The following is an 18571-nucleotide window of genomic DNA, read 5'->3' as shown; positions in this document are numbered from 1 at the left end:
CCTTCGCTCTCTCTCCCCCGCTACTTCTCTCTCCTCTTCCATCCTATCATCTCTTCCCTCTGCTCAAACCTTCTCCAACCTATCTCCTGATTCTGCCTCCTCAACCCTCCTCTCCTCCCCTTTCTGCATCCTTTGACTCTCTATGTCCCCTATCCTCCAGGCCGGCTCGGTCCTCCCTCCCGCTCCGTGGCTCGACGACTCACAGAACAGGGCTCCGGGCAGCCGAGCGGAAATGGAGGAAAACTCGCCTCCCTGCGGACCTGGCATCCTTTCACTCCCTCCTCTCTACATTTTCCTCTTCTGTCTCTGCTGCTAAAGCCACTTTCTACCACTCTAAATTCCAAGCATCTGCCTCTAACCCTAGGAAGCTCTTTGCCACCTTCTCCTCCCTCCTGAATCCTCCTCCCCCTCCCCCTCCTCCCTCTCTGCAGATGACTTCGTCAACCATTTTGAAAAGAAGGTCGACGACATCCGATCCTCGTTTGCTAAGTCAAACGACACCGCTGGTTCTGCTCACACTGCCCTACCCTGTGCTCTGACCTCTTTCTCCCCTCTCTCCAGATGAAATCTCGCGTCTTGTGACGGCCGGCCGCCCAACAACCTGCCCGCTTGACCCTATTCCCTCCTCTCTTCTCCAGACCATTTCCGGAGACCTTCTCCCTTACCTCACCTCGCTCATCAACTCATCCCTGACCGCTGGCTACGTCCCTTCTGTCTTCAAGAGAGCGAGAGTTGCACCCCTTCTGAAAAAACCTACACTCGATCGCTCCGATGTCAACAACTACAGACCAGTATCCCTTCTTTCTTTTCTCTCCAAAACTCTTGAACGTGCCGTCCTTGGCCAGCTCTCCCGCTATCTCTCTCAGAATGACCTTCTTGATCCAAAAGTCAGGTTTCAAGACTAGTCATTCAACTGAGACTGCTCTTCTCTGTATCACGGAGGCCCTCCGCACTGCTAAAGCTAACTCTCTCTCCTCTGCTCTCATCCTTCTAGACCTATCGGCTGCCTTCGATACTGTGAACCATCAGATCCTCCTCTCCACCCTCTCCGAGTTGGGCATCTCCCGGCGCGGCCCACGCTTGATTGCGTCCTACCTGACAGGTCGCTCCTACCAGGTGGCGTGGCGAGAATCTGTCTCCTCACCACGCGCTCTCACCACTGGCGTCCCCCAGGGCTCTGTTCTAGGCCCTCTCCTATTCTCGCTATACACCAAGTCTCTGTCATAACCTCACATGGTCTCTCCTATCATTGCTATGCAGACGACACACAATTAATCTTCTCCTTTCCCCCTTCTGATGACCAGGTGGCGAATCGCATCTCTGCATGTCTGGCAGACATATCAGTGTGGATGACGGATCACCACCTCAAGCTGAACCTCGGCAAGACGGAGCTGCTCTTCCTCCCGGGGAAGGACTGCCCGTTCCATGATCTCGCCATCACGGTTGACAACTCCATTGTGTCCTCCTCCCAGAGCGCTAAGAACCTTGGCGTGATCCTGGACAACACCCTGTCGTTCTCAACTAACATCAAGGCGGTGGCCCGTTCTTGTAGGTTCATGCTCTACAACATCCGCAGAGTACGACCCTGCCTCACACAGGAAGCAGCGCAGGTCCTAATCCAGGCACTTGTCATCTCCCGTCTGGATTACTGCAACTCGCTGTTGGCTGGGCTCCCTGCCTGTGCCATTAAACCCCTACAACTCATCCAGAACGCCGCAGCCCGTCTGGTGTTCAACCTTCCCAAGTTCTCTCACGTCACCCCGCTCCTCCGCTCTCTCCACTGGCTTCCAGTTGAAGCTCGCATCCGCTACAAGACCATGGTGCTTGCCTACGGAGCTGTGAGGGGAACGGCACCTCAGTACCTCCAGGCTCTGATCAGGCCCTACACCCAAACAAGGGCACTGCGTTCATCCACCTCTGGCCTGCTCGCCTCCCTACCACTGAGGAAGTACAGTTCCCGCGCAGCCCAGTCAAAACTGTTCGCTGCTCTGGCCCCCCAATGGTGGAACAAACTCCCTCACGACGCCAGGACAGCGGAGTCAATCACCACCTTCCGGAGACACCTGAAACCCCACCTCTTTCAGGAATACCTAGGATAGGATAAAGTAATCCTTCTCACTCCCCCCTTAAAAGATTTAGATGCACTATTGTAAAGTGGCTGTTCCACTGGATGTCTTAAGGTGAACGCACCAATTTGTAAGTCGCTCTGGATAAGAGCGTCTGCTAAATGACTTAAATGTAATGTTAAATGTAACATTTTCTACCTTCTTTCGAAGGTAAAGACCACTTTCGGAGAACTGTTATGAGACAGGAAAGGACTGACAATGAACTGTAGATTGTGTTTATTGAGTAGGCCTAACTTAGTACGTTCAATTAAAGAAATTAAAACGTTTCATTGACTTTTAATCAAATCCCGGCTGACTGTTTCTTTGCTCTAGAAATATCATTTCTCTAAGTTAGTGGAATGGCTCTTAGTTTTATGACTCATCTTGGTCTCGTCCAATTTCAAGAATCACAAAGTGAACACTGGGTGTTTGTGCCTTATAAGCTGAGCAGCGAAGGGAGACATCGGGTGATCATCCTCCTTGGCTGCTCTCCATCTCCTTCCTGGCATTAGTCTTTCTCAGGAAGAGAAGGGGAGGGGAGGCCCTCCTCTCTCATCCTTCCTCAGCATCACCAACACAAACAGAAACACTTGGAGTACTGCGGCAGTAGCTATGCCTGCCACGTGTTTTTCCTTTTAAACCCCTTCACAGCTTTCTCTGGCCTCCCTCCCTCGCGCTCACCTCTCTTGCTCCCTCATCATCTCCCCTCTGTTTTTTTGCAGCTGCTCACTGATGCAGATGGACATGCATTAAATATGAACTCTTTCACCTCTTTTTAGACCATCTTTAGTTTTCCCCACACACATCTGAAATATATATTTGGACCATACAGGTCAGTTGAAAAGCACTTAATGCAACTTAATTGCCCTAATTTTAACTTCAGGGGAGTATGTATTAAGACGAATCCAACCCACTTATTTAGCTGCCCACCCTAAAACCTGTTGAACCAAATTGTTGAACATATATTAAATGGGTTGTACATACTTCTTATCTTCTTCCAAAGCTCAGATTTAATGCAGAGTGTGATTTCAACCTTTCTGTATAGCCTACTCTGTCATTATTTTGCCAAAGGGCATTTTGCCAAAGGGTATTTCAGTGAATGCAACCAATTCAATGAACTGTGATTAATCCTATTGTTTACATGTGCTCATTGGGTGTGAATACAAGTCTTTGCAGAATTTGGTTACCTGCTTTGTTTTTACCAGGTTTGTTTGAAAAACATTTTGGTCCGTTTTTGTCCGATACCATGCAGATATGGACACCGACAACTGTGACGTTTCATGGGGTCATGCTTTGGACTCAAATAATTGAAAGAAATTGATTTTGTACATACATGATATTTGTTTACCTCCAACTCCCTTTCCGAGTAGGATAGATCGATGGAACTTGAATTTGTTTCTCACATGTTTGTTCAGTTCTCTTTCTGTAACATGCTGACAATTGTCACGACTCAAACCATGTTAGCCTGCTGAGCTAAAGACTAGGCATTATCTTTAGTCTCAGACAAAATGTTACTCATCACATGAGTATAGTGAACCAGGGTTTGGATATATTTTTGCTTGTCTGTTGAAGGATGTAGCTACCATTTATAGTGGGATTCAACACCAACTAGTCATACAGTAACAGTCAAAAGTTTGGACACATCTACTCATTCAAGATTTTCTTTATTTTTACAATTTTCTACATTATAGAATAATAGTGAAGACATCAAAACTATGAAATAAGTGTGCAAAGCTGTCATCAAGACAAAGGGAGGCTACTTTTAAGAATCTCAAATATAAAATATATTTTGATTTGTTTAATACTTTTTTGTTACTACATTATTCCATATGTGTTATTTCATAGCGTTGATGTCTTCACTATTATCAATGTAGAAAATAGTAAAAATAAAGAAAACCCGTCAAGTGAACAAGTTATGAACATGCCCTTCGTGAACCAGCCAATTACTGTCTAAGCACACACTGCAAGGCTTACATGCTGTGTCCTCACAAGGGAGAGGTTACTAAAGTGCATCCTCTCCTCCTACCTCTCCTCCTAGGTTCCATTAAAAGAGGACAGAAAAGGTCAGAGGTATTTGTGTATCGCTCTGAAGGATTATAACAGAAAATCCAATTAAACTGGTAGCCACCGCAATCAACTGGATTAGCGTTCAGCTAGCTGTGTCCATTAGGTGAATAGCAGGTTACTATAGGCCATTCCACTCCCGGCTAGGGGATGATTTCATTTACATTTTATTTACAGCTTTAGCATATATGATTGATTTAGAGTGAGGCAATGTTTCTCAACTCTAGTACTGAGACCTTGGCCACTGGGTTACACATTTTTGTTCTAGCTCAGCACTAACCCACCGGATCTAAATAATCAAGGTCTTGAATCGGGTGTGCTAGTGCTGGGCTAGAACAACAATGTGTTCACCGTTGACACAAATAGGCTGTTCAAACAGAATAGATAAACAGCTCATGTAAAAATGGAATGAATTCTAAAACGTATGAGAATAACTTCATTTCTAAAGCATATTTTATAAATGCAGCAAAATGCTTCACAAAAAGCACCCCAAAAAACGTTACTCCCACAGTGTGGGTTGATTTGAATCACACCATGAGCATGTTTGGGTGGGAACCCTTCTAATACCAAGCATGTTCTGTGGTCTGAAATGTGAGCATGAGGAGATTACAATGTAATATACACCCACCCAGATAGGTGCATTCACTTAGAAAACACAAAATACAAATATGCCCTTTTAACCCGAAACACAGAGGGTTTTATTCGAGGAGGGAAAACATAGACAGATTTAAGCAGGTACTGTGTGAAGTTGAAAGCCTGAAGTGCCATTGTGAGGCTGATTGAGGGTTTTATATGGTTCTGCTTTCTTTTGTACCCGGCTTTCAGGTTACAAGACCCTGCTGAAAGGGATCTCTGGGAAATTTACCAGCGGCTGCCTGGTGGCCATCATGGGTCCCTCAGGAGCTGGGAAATCTACGCTGATGAATATTCTGTCCGGCTATAGGTGAGCCACAGGCCTGACACTTAACACCCAATAGGTGTAAAGGTCACTGATAGATGAGTAATTTACAAGAATCACGCCACACCTACAGTTCTGGGCATTAAAAAGTTGTCATTACAAAAAGCCTTGCTGCAGCTTGGTGTTTACCTTGATGTGACTCTCGCAGGGTGACGCCAAGCGGCACGTTCATTCGCAATAATTTAACATTGACCCATGTCATGAAATACATTTTTGAGAATGATTACTATATGTCTTTTTGTATATATTCTATTTTTATTTTATGTGTATGTTTTCATGTTTGAACTGGTTAGTCCTCTTCCAATCGATGACCACTTGGGAAATACGTGTTGTTCATGTTGTTTACGTTACTCTCTGTTCTCTGTTGTTTCTATTTCTATTGTACACTTCTCTTTTAAACACATATATAAATCAAGTCTATCATATGGATCAAATGCATAACCCAGGTATGGCTTTGCCATCTGTCTGTAGGGAAACGGGGATGAAGGGGGAGATCTTGATCAATGGACAGCCTCGTGACCTGCGTTCTTTCAGGAAGGTCTCGTGCTACATCATGCAGGACGACATGCTTCTGCCTCACCTCACAGTACAGGAGGCCATGATGGTAATTGTTTGACATTTTATTTAACCTTTATTTATCCAGGAAGTCCCATTGAAGTCAGAATACCTATTTTACAAAGGAGACCTGGCCAAGAGGGCAAGTCAATAGATCAAACACATTACAATGCATACACAATGGAAATTTATGCTCTGGAAGTAAACAATAAGTTAAAAGGGTGGAACATTTAGAACGCTGCAGATAGAAATAGGTTCTGGTATTAGAGGCATCAGAATTCCTAATTCCACATTGTCTTTTCTAAACAATGCATTTATATGTAACATTGTGTACTCCTAAACTTGGGCTTTCTTTTCATTAATAAGATACACCTTCTCTACATGGTTGCTTCTGAGACATGAAAGATTGCATGCACCTGCACACGTAGACTTTGTTTCTCTTATTTGGGACGCAGCCAAAGTGTGAACTAAATCTTCCTCTCTTTCTCCTAGGTGTCTGCTAATCTGAAGCTCCAGGAAAAGGATGAGGGCAAGAGAGACATGGTAAGAGAGTTGTATGGGAACGGCTTCAGAATCCTCCCTCACCTTAATCTCCTGCATGTTTCCTGATCCTCAAACTGGAAACTAGGACCAGTTACTATGTCAGTGTTGCCACTAGTGCAGTCAGTACTGGCTTTAAACAGCCTGGAATGGATGTAAAGTGATATGATGAGTGCTACTAACCACTGATACAGGGTGAGATATTATGCCCTCCCCTTATGCTTAAATGGATTCTTTGGGATTTTGGCAATGAAGCCCTTTATCTACTTCCCCAGAGCCAGATGAACTATTTTTATGTCTCTTTGACTCCTTGCTGTCCCCAGTCCACCTGGCCGTGCTGCTGCTCCAGTTTCAACTGTTCTGCCTGCGGCTATGGAATCCTGACCTGTTTAGCAGACATGCTACCTGTCCCAGACCTGCTGTTTTCAACTCTCTAGAGACAGCAGGAGCGGTAGAGATACTCTGAATGATCGGCTATGAAAAGCCTACTTACATTTACTCCTGAGGTGCTGACCTGTTGCACCCTCATTTAACATTACATTTACATTTAAGTCATTTAGCAGACGCTCTTATCCAGAGCGACTTACAAATTGGTGCTTTCACCTTATGACATCCAGTGGAACAGCCACTTTACAATAGTGCATCTAGGTCTTTTAAGGGGGAGGGGAGAAGGATTACTTTATCCTATCCTAGGTATTCCTTAAAGAGGGGGTTTCAGGTGTCTCCGGAAGGTGGTGATTGACTCCGCTGTCCTGGCGTCGTGAGGGAGTTTGTTCCACCATTGGGGGGCCAGAGCAGCGAACAGTTTTGACTGGGCTGAGCGGGAACTGTACATCCTCAGTGGTAGGGAGGCGAGCAGGCCAGAGGTGGATGAACGCAGTGCCCTTGTTTGGGTGTAGGGCCTGATCAGAGCCTGGAGGTACTGAGGTGCCGTTCCCCTCACAGCTCCGTAGGCAAGCACCATGGTCTTGTAGCGGATGCGAGCTTCAACTGGAAGCCAGTGGAGAGAGCGGAGGAGCGGGGTGACGTGAGAGAACTTGGGAAGGTTGAACACCAGACGGGCTGCGGCGTTCTGGATGAGTTGTAGGGGTTTAATGGCACAGGCAGGGAGCCCAGCCAACAGCGAGTTGCAGTAATCCAGACGGGAGATGACAAGTGCCTGGATTAGGACCTGCGCCGCTTCCTGTGTGAGGCAGGGTCGTACTCTGCGGATGTTGTAGAGCATGAACCTACAGGAACGGGCCACCGCCTTGATGTTATTTGAGAACGACAGGGTGTTGTCCAGGATCACGCCAAGGTTCTTAGCGCTCTGGGACGAGGACACAATGGAGTTGTCAACCGTGATGGCGAGATCATGGAACGGGCAGTCCTTCCCCGGGAGGAAGAGCAGCTCCGTCTTGCCGAGGTTCAGCTTGAGGTGATGATCCGTCATCATGTCTGCCAGACATGCAGAGATGCGATTCGCCACCTGGTCGTCAGAAGGGGGAAAGGAGAAGATTAATTGTGTGTCGTCTGCATAGCAATGATAGGAGAGACCATGTGAGGTTATGACAGAGCCAAGTGACTTGGTGTATAGCGAGAATAGGAGAGGGCCTAGAACTGTAGTTGTTGACATCGGAGGGATCGAGTGTAGGTTTTTTCAGAAGGGGTGCAACTCTCGCTCTCTTGAAGACGGGAGGGACGTAGCCAGCGGTCAGGGATGAGTTGATGAGCGAGGTGAGGTAAGGGAGAAGGTCACCGGAGATGGTCTGGAGAAGAGAGGAGGGGATAGGGTCAAGCGGGCAGGTTGTTGGGCGGCCGGCCGTCACAAGACGCGAGATGTCATCTGGAGAGAGAGGGGAGAAAGAGGTCAGAGCACAGGGTAGGGCAGTGTGAGCAGAACCAGCGGTGTCGTTTGACTTAGCAAACGAGGATCGGATGTCGCCTTCTTTTCAAAATGGTTGACGAAGTCATCTGCAGAGAGGGAGGAGGGGGGGGGAGGGGGAGGAGGATTCAAGAGGGAGGAGAAGGTGGCAAAGAGCTTCCTAGGGTTAGAGGCAGATGCTTGGAATTTAGAGTGGTAGAAAGTGGCTTTAGCAGCAGAGACAGAGGAGGAAAATGTAGAGAGGAGGGAGTGAAAGGATGCCAGGTCCGCAGGGAGGCGAGTTTTCCTCCATTTCCGCTCGGCTGCCCGGAACCCTCGACATCCACTGTGATTATTATTATTTGACCCTGCTGGTCACCTATGAACATTTGAACATCTTGGCCATGTTCTGTTATAATCTCCACCCGGCACAGCCAGAAGAGGACTGGCCACCCCTCATAGCCTGGTTCCACTCTAGGTTTCGTCCTAGGTTCTGGCCTTTCTAGGGAGTTTTTCCTAGCCACCGTGTTTCTACACCTGCATTGCTTGCTGTTTGGGGTTTTAGGCTGGGTTTCTGTACAGCACTTTGAGATATCAGCTGATGTAAGAAGGGCTTTATAAATACATTTGATTTGATTTGATTTGTCCCATATGAAGGACATTAGAGTTTCTCTAGCCAATGCTAACTAGCGTTAGCACAATGAGTGGAAGTCTATGGGTATATGCTAGCTAGCATGCTAGTAAATACCATAGACTTCCAGCCATTGGGCTAACGCTAGTTAGCTTTGGCTTGCAAAACTACCTCTAACTTCCTTCCTACTGGACACAGAGACATAAAAATAGTATCCACTAGTTCATCTGACTCTGGGCAGTAGAGAAAGGGCCTCATTGCCAAAATCCCGAAGTATTCCTTTAAGGTTTTTAATAAGGGTTGGGTATCTAGATCTGTGATTAATGTAGACATACGTATATGTTAAGTTGCTGAGAGGAAGGGATGTGGTTACAGTGCTTTTGCAAAGTATTCAGACCCCTTGACTTTTCCACATTTTATGTTACAGTCTTATTCTAAAATGGCTTAACTTGTTTTTTTTTTGCCCTCATCTATCTACACACAATAGCACATAATAACAAATCAAAAACAGGTTAGAATTTTTTCAAAAATTAAAGATGGAAATATCACATCAATACCAAGATCTTTTATATGGCAAAGATCAAATCAAACTTTATTTATTTAGAATTTTAAATAAAAAAATAATTTGTATTTATTTATTTATAACAAAAAACACAAGGAAGGGGTAACATTAAAGTATTAGAACATGAAGGACAAACAAGACGCTTTGTTACATGTATCAATCTTTCCACAACAGAGCCATCCTTATGTGTGAGGGTGCGTGTGCATGATAGTGATATAAAATATATGTCATGGCTTCCTTTTTCATGATCACAATCTTGTGAAACCCGAACCCTCCAAGATCCCCCCACAGTTCCCCAATAGCTGTCCCTCAACCATTCGAGATCCCTCCCTCAGCCCACCCCCATGGAAAAAAAATACAATGAAATCCATTCCCCACCCCCAAGAACCCCCCAATGCACCAATAACCAAGCGATTTAACAAAAGAGAAAAAAGGAAAAGACAGAAGAAATGAGCAAACAACAATGCAAAAAAATACAAAGAAAAAATTAATAAATTTAAAACAAAGGACATCAAGGACAACTGAAATCGTAACAGCAGGGCCTGCTTTATATGTTTGTGTGCATGTCTGGCACTATTACATCTATGTGTGTGTTCTTGTATGTGTTTATTTGAATGAGAGTGTGTGTATATGCGTGTGTACAAACACCAAACAAACTTTATTTGTCACATGCGCCGAATACAACAAGTGCAGATCTTACCGTGAAATGCTTACTTTACAAGCCCTTAACCAAAGTGCAGTTCAATAAAGAGTTAAGAAAATATTGACCAAATAAACTAAAGTAAAAAATGATAAAAATAACACAATAAAATAACAATAACGAGGCTATATACAAGGGGTACTGATATCGAGTCAATGTGCGGGGTACAGGTTAGTCGAGGTAATTTGTACTTGTATGGTAGGGGTGAAGTGACTATGCATAGATAATAAACAGCAAATAGCTGCAGTGTACAAAACAAATGGGGGGGGGGGGGGCAATGTAAATAGTCCAGTGGCCATTTGATTAATTGTTCAGCAGTCTTATGGCTTGGGGTTAGAAGCTGTTAAGGAGACTTTTGATCCTAGACTTGGTGCTCCGCTACCACTTGCCCTATGGTAGCAGAGAAAACAGTCTATGGCGGTGACTGGAGTCTCTGACAATTTGTTGGGCTTTCCTCTGACACCGTCTAGTATAGATGTATAGGTCCTGGATGGCAGGCAGCTTGGACCCAGTGATGTACTGGGCAATACGGTCTACCCTCTAGCGCCTTGCGGTCAGATACCGAGCAGTTGCCATACCAGGCAGTGCTGCAACCGGTCAGGATGCTCTCGATGGTGCAGCTGTAGAACTTTTTGAGGATCTGGGGACCCATGCCAAATATTTTCAGTCTCTTGAGGGGGAAAAGGTGTTGTCATGACCTCTTCATGACTGTCTTGGTTTCTTAGGACCATGATAGTTTGTTTGTGATGTGGGCACTCTCAACCCACTCCACTACAGCCCCATCGATGTTAATGGGGGCCTGTTCAACCTGCCTTTTCCTGTAGTCCATGATCAGCTCCTTTGTCTTGCTCACATTGAGGGAGAGGTTGTTGTCCTGGCACCACACTGTCTCATCGTTGTCGATGATCAGATACTGTTGTGTTGTCAGCAAACTTAATGATGGTGTTGGAGTCGTGTTTGGTCACACATTCGTGGGTGAACAGGGAGGACAGGAGGGGACTAAGTACACACCCTTGAGGGGCCCCAGTGTTAAGGATCGTTATGGTAGACGTGTTGTTGCCTACCCTTACCACCTGGGGGCGGCCCGTGAAGAAGTCCAGGATCCAGTTGCAAAGGGAGGTGTTTAGTCCCAGGGTCCTGAGCTTAGTGATGAGCTTTGTGGGCACTATGGTGTTGAATGCTGAGCTGTAGTCAATGAACAGCATTTTCACATAGGTGTTCCTTTTGTCCAGGTGGGAAAGGGCAGTGTGGAGTGTGATTGAGATTGCGTCATCTGTGGATCTGTTGAGGCGGTATGTGAATTGGAGTGGGTATAGGGTATCCAGAAGGATGCTGTTGATGTGAGCCATAACCAGCCTGTCATAGCACTTCATGGCTACCAATGTGAGTGCTACAGGGCGGTAATTATTTAGGCAGGTTACCTTAATTTCATTGGGCACAGGGACTATGGTGGTCTGCTTGAAACATTTAAGTATTACAGACTCAGCGTCAGACCTGGTGTAGTAGGATTCAATCTTAATCCTGTATTGACTCTTTGCTTGTTCGTTGGTTCGTCTGAGGACATTGCGGGATTTCTTGTATGTGTCCGGATTAGTGTCCCGCTCCTTGAAAGACGCAGCTATAGCCTTTAGCTCGATGCGGATGTTGCCTGTAATCCATGGCTTCTGGTTGGGATATGTATGTACAGTTACTGTGGGGACGATGTCGTCGGTGCACTTATTGATGAATCCGATGACTGAGGTGGTATACACCTCAATGGCCATTGGATGAATCCCGGAACACATTCCAGTCTGTGCTAGCAAATCAGTCCTGTAGCGTTGCATCTGCGTAATCTGATCACTTCCGTATTGAGCGAGTCACTGGTACTTCCTGCTTTAGTTTTTGTTTGTAAGCAGGAATCAGGAGGATAGAATTATGGTCAGATTTGCCAAATGGAGGGTGAGGGAGAGCTTTGTATGCATCTATGTGTGTGGATGTCAGGGATTTCCTCCTCTTCTTCCGAAGAGGAGAGGCGAGAAGGATCGGAGGACCAATATGCGGCGTGGTAAGTGTCCATGGTTCTTTTAATACGTAAATGTACACATGAATACTACAAAACAATAAACATGGAAAACCTAAACAGTCCTATCTGGTGCAAAGACAGAGACAGGAACAATCACCCACAAACACACAGTGAAACCCAGGCTACCTAAGTATGATTCTCAATCAGAGACAACTAATGACACCTGCCTCTGATTGAGAACCATACTAGGCCGAAACATAGAAATACCCCAAAACATAGAAAAACAAACATAGACTGCCCACCCAACTCACGCCCTGATCATACTAAATAATGACAAAACAAAGGAAATAAAGGTCAGAACGTGACAGTGGAGTAAAGGTGGTCTAGAGTTTTTTTCCCCCTCTGGTTGCACATGTGACCTGCTGGTAGAAAGTAGGTAAAGGTTTGCCTGCATTAAAGTCCCCGTCCACTAGGAGTGCCGCTTCTGGATGAGCATTTTATTGTTTGCTTATGACCTTATAGAGTTGGTTGAGTGCGGGCTTAGTGCCAATATCGGTTTGTGATGGTAAATAGATGCCTATTGATAATATAGATGAGAACTCTCTTGGTAGAGAGTGTGGTCTACAGCTTATCATAAGGTACTCTACCTCAGGCGAGCAATACCTCAAGACTTCTTTAATATTAGACATCGGACACAAGCTGTTATTGACAAATAGACACACACCCCCACCCCCACCCCTTGTCTTACCAGACGCAGATTCTCTGTCCTGCCGGTGCATGGAAAATCCCACCAGTTCTATATTATCCGTGTCGTCGTTCAGCCACGACTCGGTGAAACAAAATATATTACAGTTTTTAATGTCCCGTTGGTAGAATAACCTTGATCGTAGGTCATCGATTTTATTTTCCAATGATTGCACATTGGCCAATAAAATGGGAGTTTACTCACTTGCCTACGAATTCTCAGAAGGCAGCCCGACCCCCGCCGCCTTTTTCTCTGTCTTTTCTTCAAACAAATGACTGGGATTTGGGCCTGTTTCTGAGAAAGCAGTATATCCTGCGGTTCGGACTCATCGGACTTGTTAAAGGAAACAGCTTCTTCTAGTTCGAGGTGAGTAATCGCTGTCCTGATGTCCAGAAGTTATTTTTGGTCATAGGAGACGGTAGCAGCAACATTATGTACAAAATACGTTATAAAATAAGTTACAAACAATGCAAAAAAGCTAACAAAATAGCACAGGTGGTTAGGAGCACTTAAAATGCCAGCCATCCTCTCTGGCGCCATTCTACACTCCTTAGTTTACATGACAAACAACAGATATGTGGAATGGGTCACACGGTGAGACTTGATATATGAGAAAGGAGTATCCCCCAGCCATACAGCATTTGCTATGAAGACTGTTCTTATTGCACAGAGTTTGGCACCTAAGACAAGGTTCCCCTCATCATTTTCCATACCCGAGCCATCTCTCTCTGGTACCTCATAATACACAAACACCATTTCAGTCTATGAATTGCAGGCTCAGTCAGACCGGAGCCATCTTCCTCACATGAATGGAATATGGCTCCTTCGATTTAACACCAAAGGCATCATAAATCAATTTACATTTGACCTTTATTTAACTAGGCAATTCAGTAAAGAACAAATTCTTATTTTCAATGACGGTCTAGGAACAGTGGGTTATTGCCTTGTTCAGCGGCAGAACATATTTTTTACGTTGTCAGCTCGGGGATTTGATCTTGCAACCCTTCAATTACTAGTCCAACACTCTAACCACTAGGCTACCTGCTGCCCAATTACCAGAGTTAAATCTCAAAAGCTCTTCTCAATTCACACAGACACAATAGAGTTCTAAGAACCCTATTCTGTTGCATAAAACAACCATTTGATGTAATAACAGTATTATAACATAATCTTGAAATTTCGGCACCATAGTGCTAAGGGTCATTGTCCTGTTGGAAGGTGAACCTTCACCCCAGTCTGAGGTCCTGAGAGCTCTGGATCAGGTTTTCATTAAGGATCCCTCTGTACTCTGCTCTGTTCGTCTTTCCCTCGATCCTGACTAGTCTCCCAGTCCCTGCCGCTGAAAAACATCCCCACAGCATGTTGTTGCCACCACCATGCTTCACCGTAGGGATGGTGCCAGGTTTCCTTCAGACGTGGCACTTGGCATTCAGGCCAAAGAATTCAATCTTGGTTTCATCAGAACAGATCATCTTGATTCTCATGGTCTGAGAGTCCTTAACCTCTCTTGGGTAGGGGGCAGTATTTTCACATCCGGATGAAAAGATTGCCCAAAGTAAACTGCCTGTTACGCAGGCCCAGAAGCCTGTTAATATTATGTCTGTGAGTATAACAGAATTGATATGGCAGGCGAAACCCAGAGGACAAACCCCCCCCATAAAAAAATGCAGCCTACCTGTCGCGCCCTGGCCTTAGTTATCTTTGTTTTCTTTATTATTTTGGTTAGGTCAGGGTGTGACATGGGGGATTTATGTGTTTTGTCTGGTCTAGTCTAGGGGTTTTGTATGTTTATAGGGTGTGCCCTTTCTAGGTGTTTATGTAAGTCTATGGCTGCCTAGATTGGTTCTCAATTAGAGGCAGGTGCTTATCGTTGTCTCTGATTGGGAACCATATTTAGGCAGCCATGTTCTTTGGGTATTTTGTGGGAGATTGTCTTCTGTCTTTGTGTCTATGCACCAGATAGGACTGTTTCGGTTTTCACATTTGTTGTTATGTATTTTGTAGTGTTCACCTTTATCATCTATATTAAACATGCTGAACACTAACCACGCTGCATTTTGGTCCTCCTCTCCTTCAACGGAAGAAAACCGTTACACTACCACTGTTTTCAATGGCTGTCACTTTTATTATAAAGTGAAGTCCTCCCAGATTGCAGTTCCTAGGGCTTCCACTAGATGTCAACAGTCTTTAGAAAGAGTTTAATGCTGGTTTTTGGAAAAATTAACCAGAAATGGTAGTTTTTCTAGGTGGCTACCATTTTGGCTGTAGTGTTTCCAAGCGCGTGGAATTGCGCGTTCGTTGGTATTTTTCTCTGGTAAAGACAATAACGATTCTCCATCTTAAATTTGATTGTTTATTTACGTATTAGGGTACCTAAGGTTTGATTATAAACGCTGTTTGACTTGTTTGTAAAAGTTTATTAGTAACGTTTGGGATTAATTTTGTATGCATTTTGATGGAGGGAAACTGGGTGGATTATTGACTGAAACACGCCAGCTAAACTGAGTTTTTATGGATATAAAGAAGGACATTATCGAACAAAAGGCCCATTTGTGATGTAACTGGGACCTTTTGGAGTGCCAACAGAAGAAGATCATAAAAGGTAAGGCATTTATTATATCACTATTTCTGACTTTCGTGTCACACTGGTTGAAATATGTTTTTCATGCTTTTGTATGCAGGGCACTGTCCTCAGATAATCGCATGGTGTGCTTTCGCCTTAAAGCCTTTTTGAAATCCGACACAGCAGCTGACTTAACAAGAAGTTAAGCTTTATTTTGATGTATTACACTTGTGATTTTATGAAAGTTAAATATTTATAATTCTGTAGTTTGAATTTCGCGCTCTGCAATTTCACCGGATGTTGCCCATAAGAAGTTATTAAGGTGCCTTTTGGCAAACTCCAAGCAGGCTGCCATGTGCCTTTTACTTAGGAGTGACTTCCATCTGGCCACTCTACCATAAAGGCCTGATTGGTGGAGTGCTGCAGAGATGGTTGTCCTTCTGGAAGGTTTGTCAATCTCTCACCCAATTGCTCAGTTTGGCCGGGCGGCCAGCTTTAGGAAGAGTCTTGGTGGTGTCATGACTGGCCTGTAAGGATCAGGTTACCATGGATGGATGACAGTTCTACAGAGAAATCTCTCACTCCCGCAGAGGGGGAGAGGTATAAATGGGAGGGGGGGGGGGTTATGACACCTCCCACCAACTGTAAATCTTAAGGCAGCCGACGAATCCTGTGTTCTGTTAGTGTTTGGGGCTGGAATGTCTGTGTGGGCCTTCTGGATAATCTACCTCAGAACTGTAACATGCAATAAATAGACTTTGGGACATTATATTTCATCAGCCGAATTGGTGGTAACAATGATAGATCAAATATAAAAATAAATGTTGTTTTTGTTATGTTATTATAAGTTAAATGACGACGTTATAATGAAAACATTGTAACTTGAAGAGTTTTTATAATATGTACATGATTTTTACATACTGTGCATTGTGTAGAAAATATACAGATCAAAGAGAATGTTTTTGTAAAGATGAACTTTGATGTTTAGTTGTCTAAACGAGATCATGGTAAGTTCTAATACCTTGCCTTGTATTGAGCCACGCCCCAGGGAACCCAGAGAGCATGTCATAAAGGCAGAAACGCCCCTTTGTGACCCGAGGGTATGAAACATGTAAGTTAAGAATTTTACATACCAGACTAAGTTGACCGCGTGCTGCAGCCGGGGTCCACAACTAGTTGTGACCCCAAAACACAACACGGGGCATGGTGTTAGGGCTAAACTAAGCATAGTTTACAAATGTATCCAAGTGTGCTTTTCTCACGTGCTCTCTCTCTCTCTCTCTCTCTCTCTCTCTCTCTGTTTCTTTCTTTAGATCTCCAAATCGTCATATTGTGTTGGTCCGCTAGAGACCTGTTGCCATTGTATGAAGTTCTAACCAATGACATTTAACATTTACATTTACATTTAAGTCATTTAGCAGACGCTCTTATCCAGAGCGACTTACAAATTGGTGCGTTCACCTTAAGACATCCAGTGGAACAGCCACTTTACAATAGTGCATCTAAATCTTTTAAGGGGGGTGAGAAGGATTACTTTATCCTATCCTAGGTATTCCTGAAAGAGGTGGGGTTTCAGGTGTCTCCGGAAGGTGGTGATTGACTCCGCTGTCCTGGCGTCGTGAGGGAGTTTGTTCCACCATTGGGGGGCCAGAGCAGCGAACAGTTTTGACTGGGCTGCGCGGGAACTGTACTTCCTCAGTGGTAGGGAGGCGAGCAGGCCAGAGGTGGATGAACGCAGTGCCCTTGTTTGGGTGTAGGGCCTGATCAGAGCCTGGAGGTACTGAGGTGCCGTTCCCCTCACAGCTCCGTAGGATCTAGAATGACCTAGACTGTTTATGTATGTGTATCTTATATTATCATCTAGCTTGTTAGTAAATAAAGTATCAACTCAACTGGTGTGGTACGGAATGATTTAGTGAGACCCGGGTTTGTGCAGATTTACGAATTATGCGACGTTAAGAATGAGACTGATTAGGAAATTAATTAATTAGTGACTGCTATGATATCGATAGTCTGATATTTTTTAGCTAATTTGGGAAACAGTAACTTTATTAAACAAACTTTTCCCATGGTGCCCCAGGTTGAGTTCATGGTTACCTGATTAATTTAATTAAGTAATTGTAAACATAGTTTATTATTCGATGAATAGCAGTCGTCACATTAATAATACAAACGTCACGACAGTGGTTCCATACTTTTTCCATCTAGAATGATAGTGGCCACTGTGTTCTTATGGAGCTTCAATACAGAATAAATATTTTGGTACACTTCCCCAGATCTGTGCCACGGCACACAATCCTGTCTCAGACCTCTAAGGACAAATCCTTCGACTTCATGGCTTGATTTTTGTTCTGACATGCATGGTCGCCTGTGGGACCTTATATAGACAGGTCTGTGTCTTTCCAAATCATGTCCAATCAATTGAATTTACCACAGGTGGACTCCAATCAAGTTGTAGAAACATCTCAAGGATGATCAAAGGAAACAGGATGCACCTGAGCTCTATTTCATGTCTCATAGAAAAGGGTCTGAATACTTATGTAAATAAGGTATTTCTGTTTTTAATTTTTAATACATTTGCAAACATATCTAAAAATCTGTTATCACTTTGTCATTATTAATGAGAGCAAAAAAGTATTTTAGAATAAGGGTGTAATGTAACAAAATGTGGAAAATGGGAAGGGGTCTGAATACTTTCCAAATGCAATGTAGGTGTTTGTAACCTTCCTGTGTTGTTTTTAAGGTGACGGAGATCCTGACGGCCCTGGGCCTGCTTGAGTGTGTGAAAACTCGAACGTCACATCTTTCAGGGGGGCAGAGGAAAAGGCTGGCCATCGCCCTAGAGCTTGTCAACAACCCTCCCATCATGTTCTTTGATGAGCCCACCAGGTCAGAAGGTCCTATTGTACATCGTATAGAACACATGCATGTGTGTCAGTGGCAAGGAAAGTCCTGACGTGACAATGGATTATAACGTGCCACGGCCTAAGCACACTCTAAAGTCCATATTTAGAGTCAATGCTATTCTTTCATGAGATGTACAGGCAATACAACGTCGTTGTTGAGTGTAGGTGTTATTTGTGTTCCTTTTTGTGTGTTTTTTTCTGTCTTGTTTGTGTTTGTGTTGTAGTGGAAATGTCCTGTATTTACCAAATCATGAGACCAAACAAGTCAGAGTTATCATAAAGTCCATCTTTAATTATTATAAGCTCCATCACAACACTGTGACTCTCAGATCAATTCAGTGTCTATCAATGAATTCTCTGAGAGTGCTTACAAAACAGTTCTTAGTATCATTTATAG

At 44.3% G+C, this 18571-nt stretch overlaps 1 protein-coding gene across 1 annotated transcript in view; it reads left to right on the top strand.

Moving 5' to 3' along the window:
* LOC115141459 (ATP-binding cassette sub-family G member 1-like) overlaps positions 1–18571 on the top strand; it is a 54305-nt gene that overhangs the window by 14921 nt on the left and 20813 nt on the right. Inside the window, exons 3-6 of the mRNA XM_029680340.2 lie at positions 4995–5112; positions 5599–5731; positions 6175–6225; positions 18012–18157. Of these exons, the coding sequence (XP_029536200.1) occupies positions 4995–5112; positions 5599–5731; positions 6175–6225; positions 18012–18157 (448 nt within the window). The remainder of the gene's footprint in view (positions 1–4994; positions 5113–5598; positions 5732–6174; positions 6226–18011; positions 18158–18571) is intronic.

The sequence above is a fragment of the Oncorhynchus nerka genome, linkage group LG14 (genome assembly GCF_034236695.1).
Source record: "Oncorhynchus nerka isolate Pitt River linkage group LG14, Oner_Uvic_2.0, whole genome shotgun sequence".
NCBI lineage: Eukaryota > Metazoa > Chordata > Actinopteri > Salmoniformes > Salmonidae > Oncorhynchus > Oncorhynchus nerka.
Note: the sequence above shows the minus strand (reverse complement) of the source record. Positions and strands in the feature narration are given on the sequence as shown.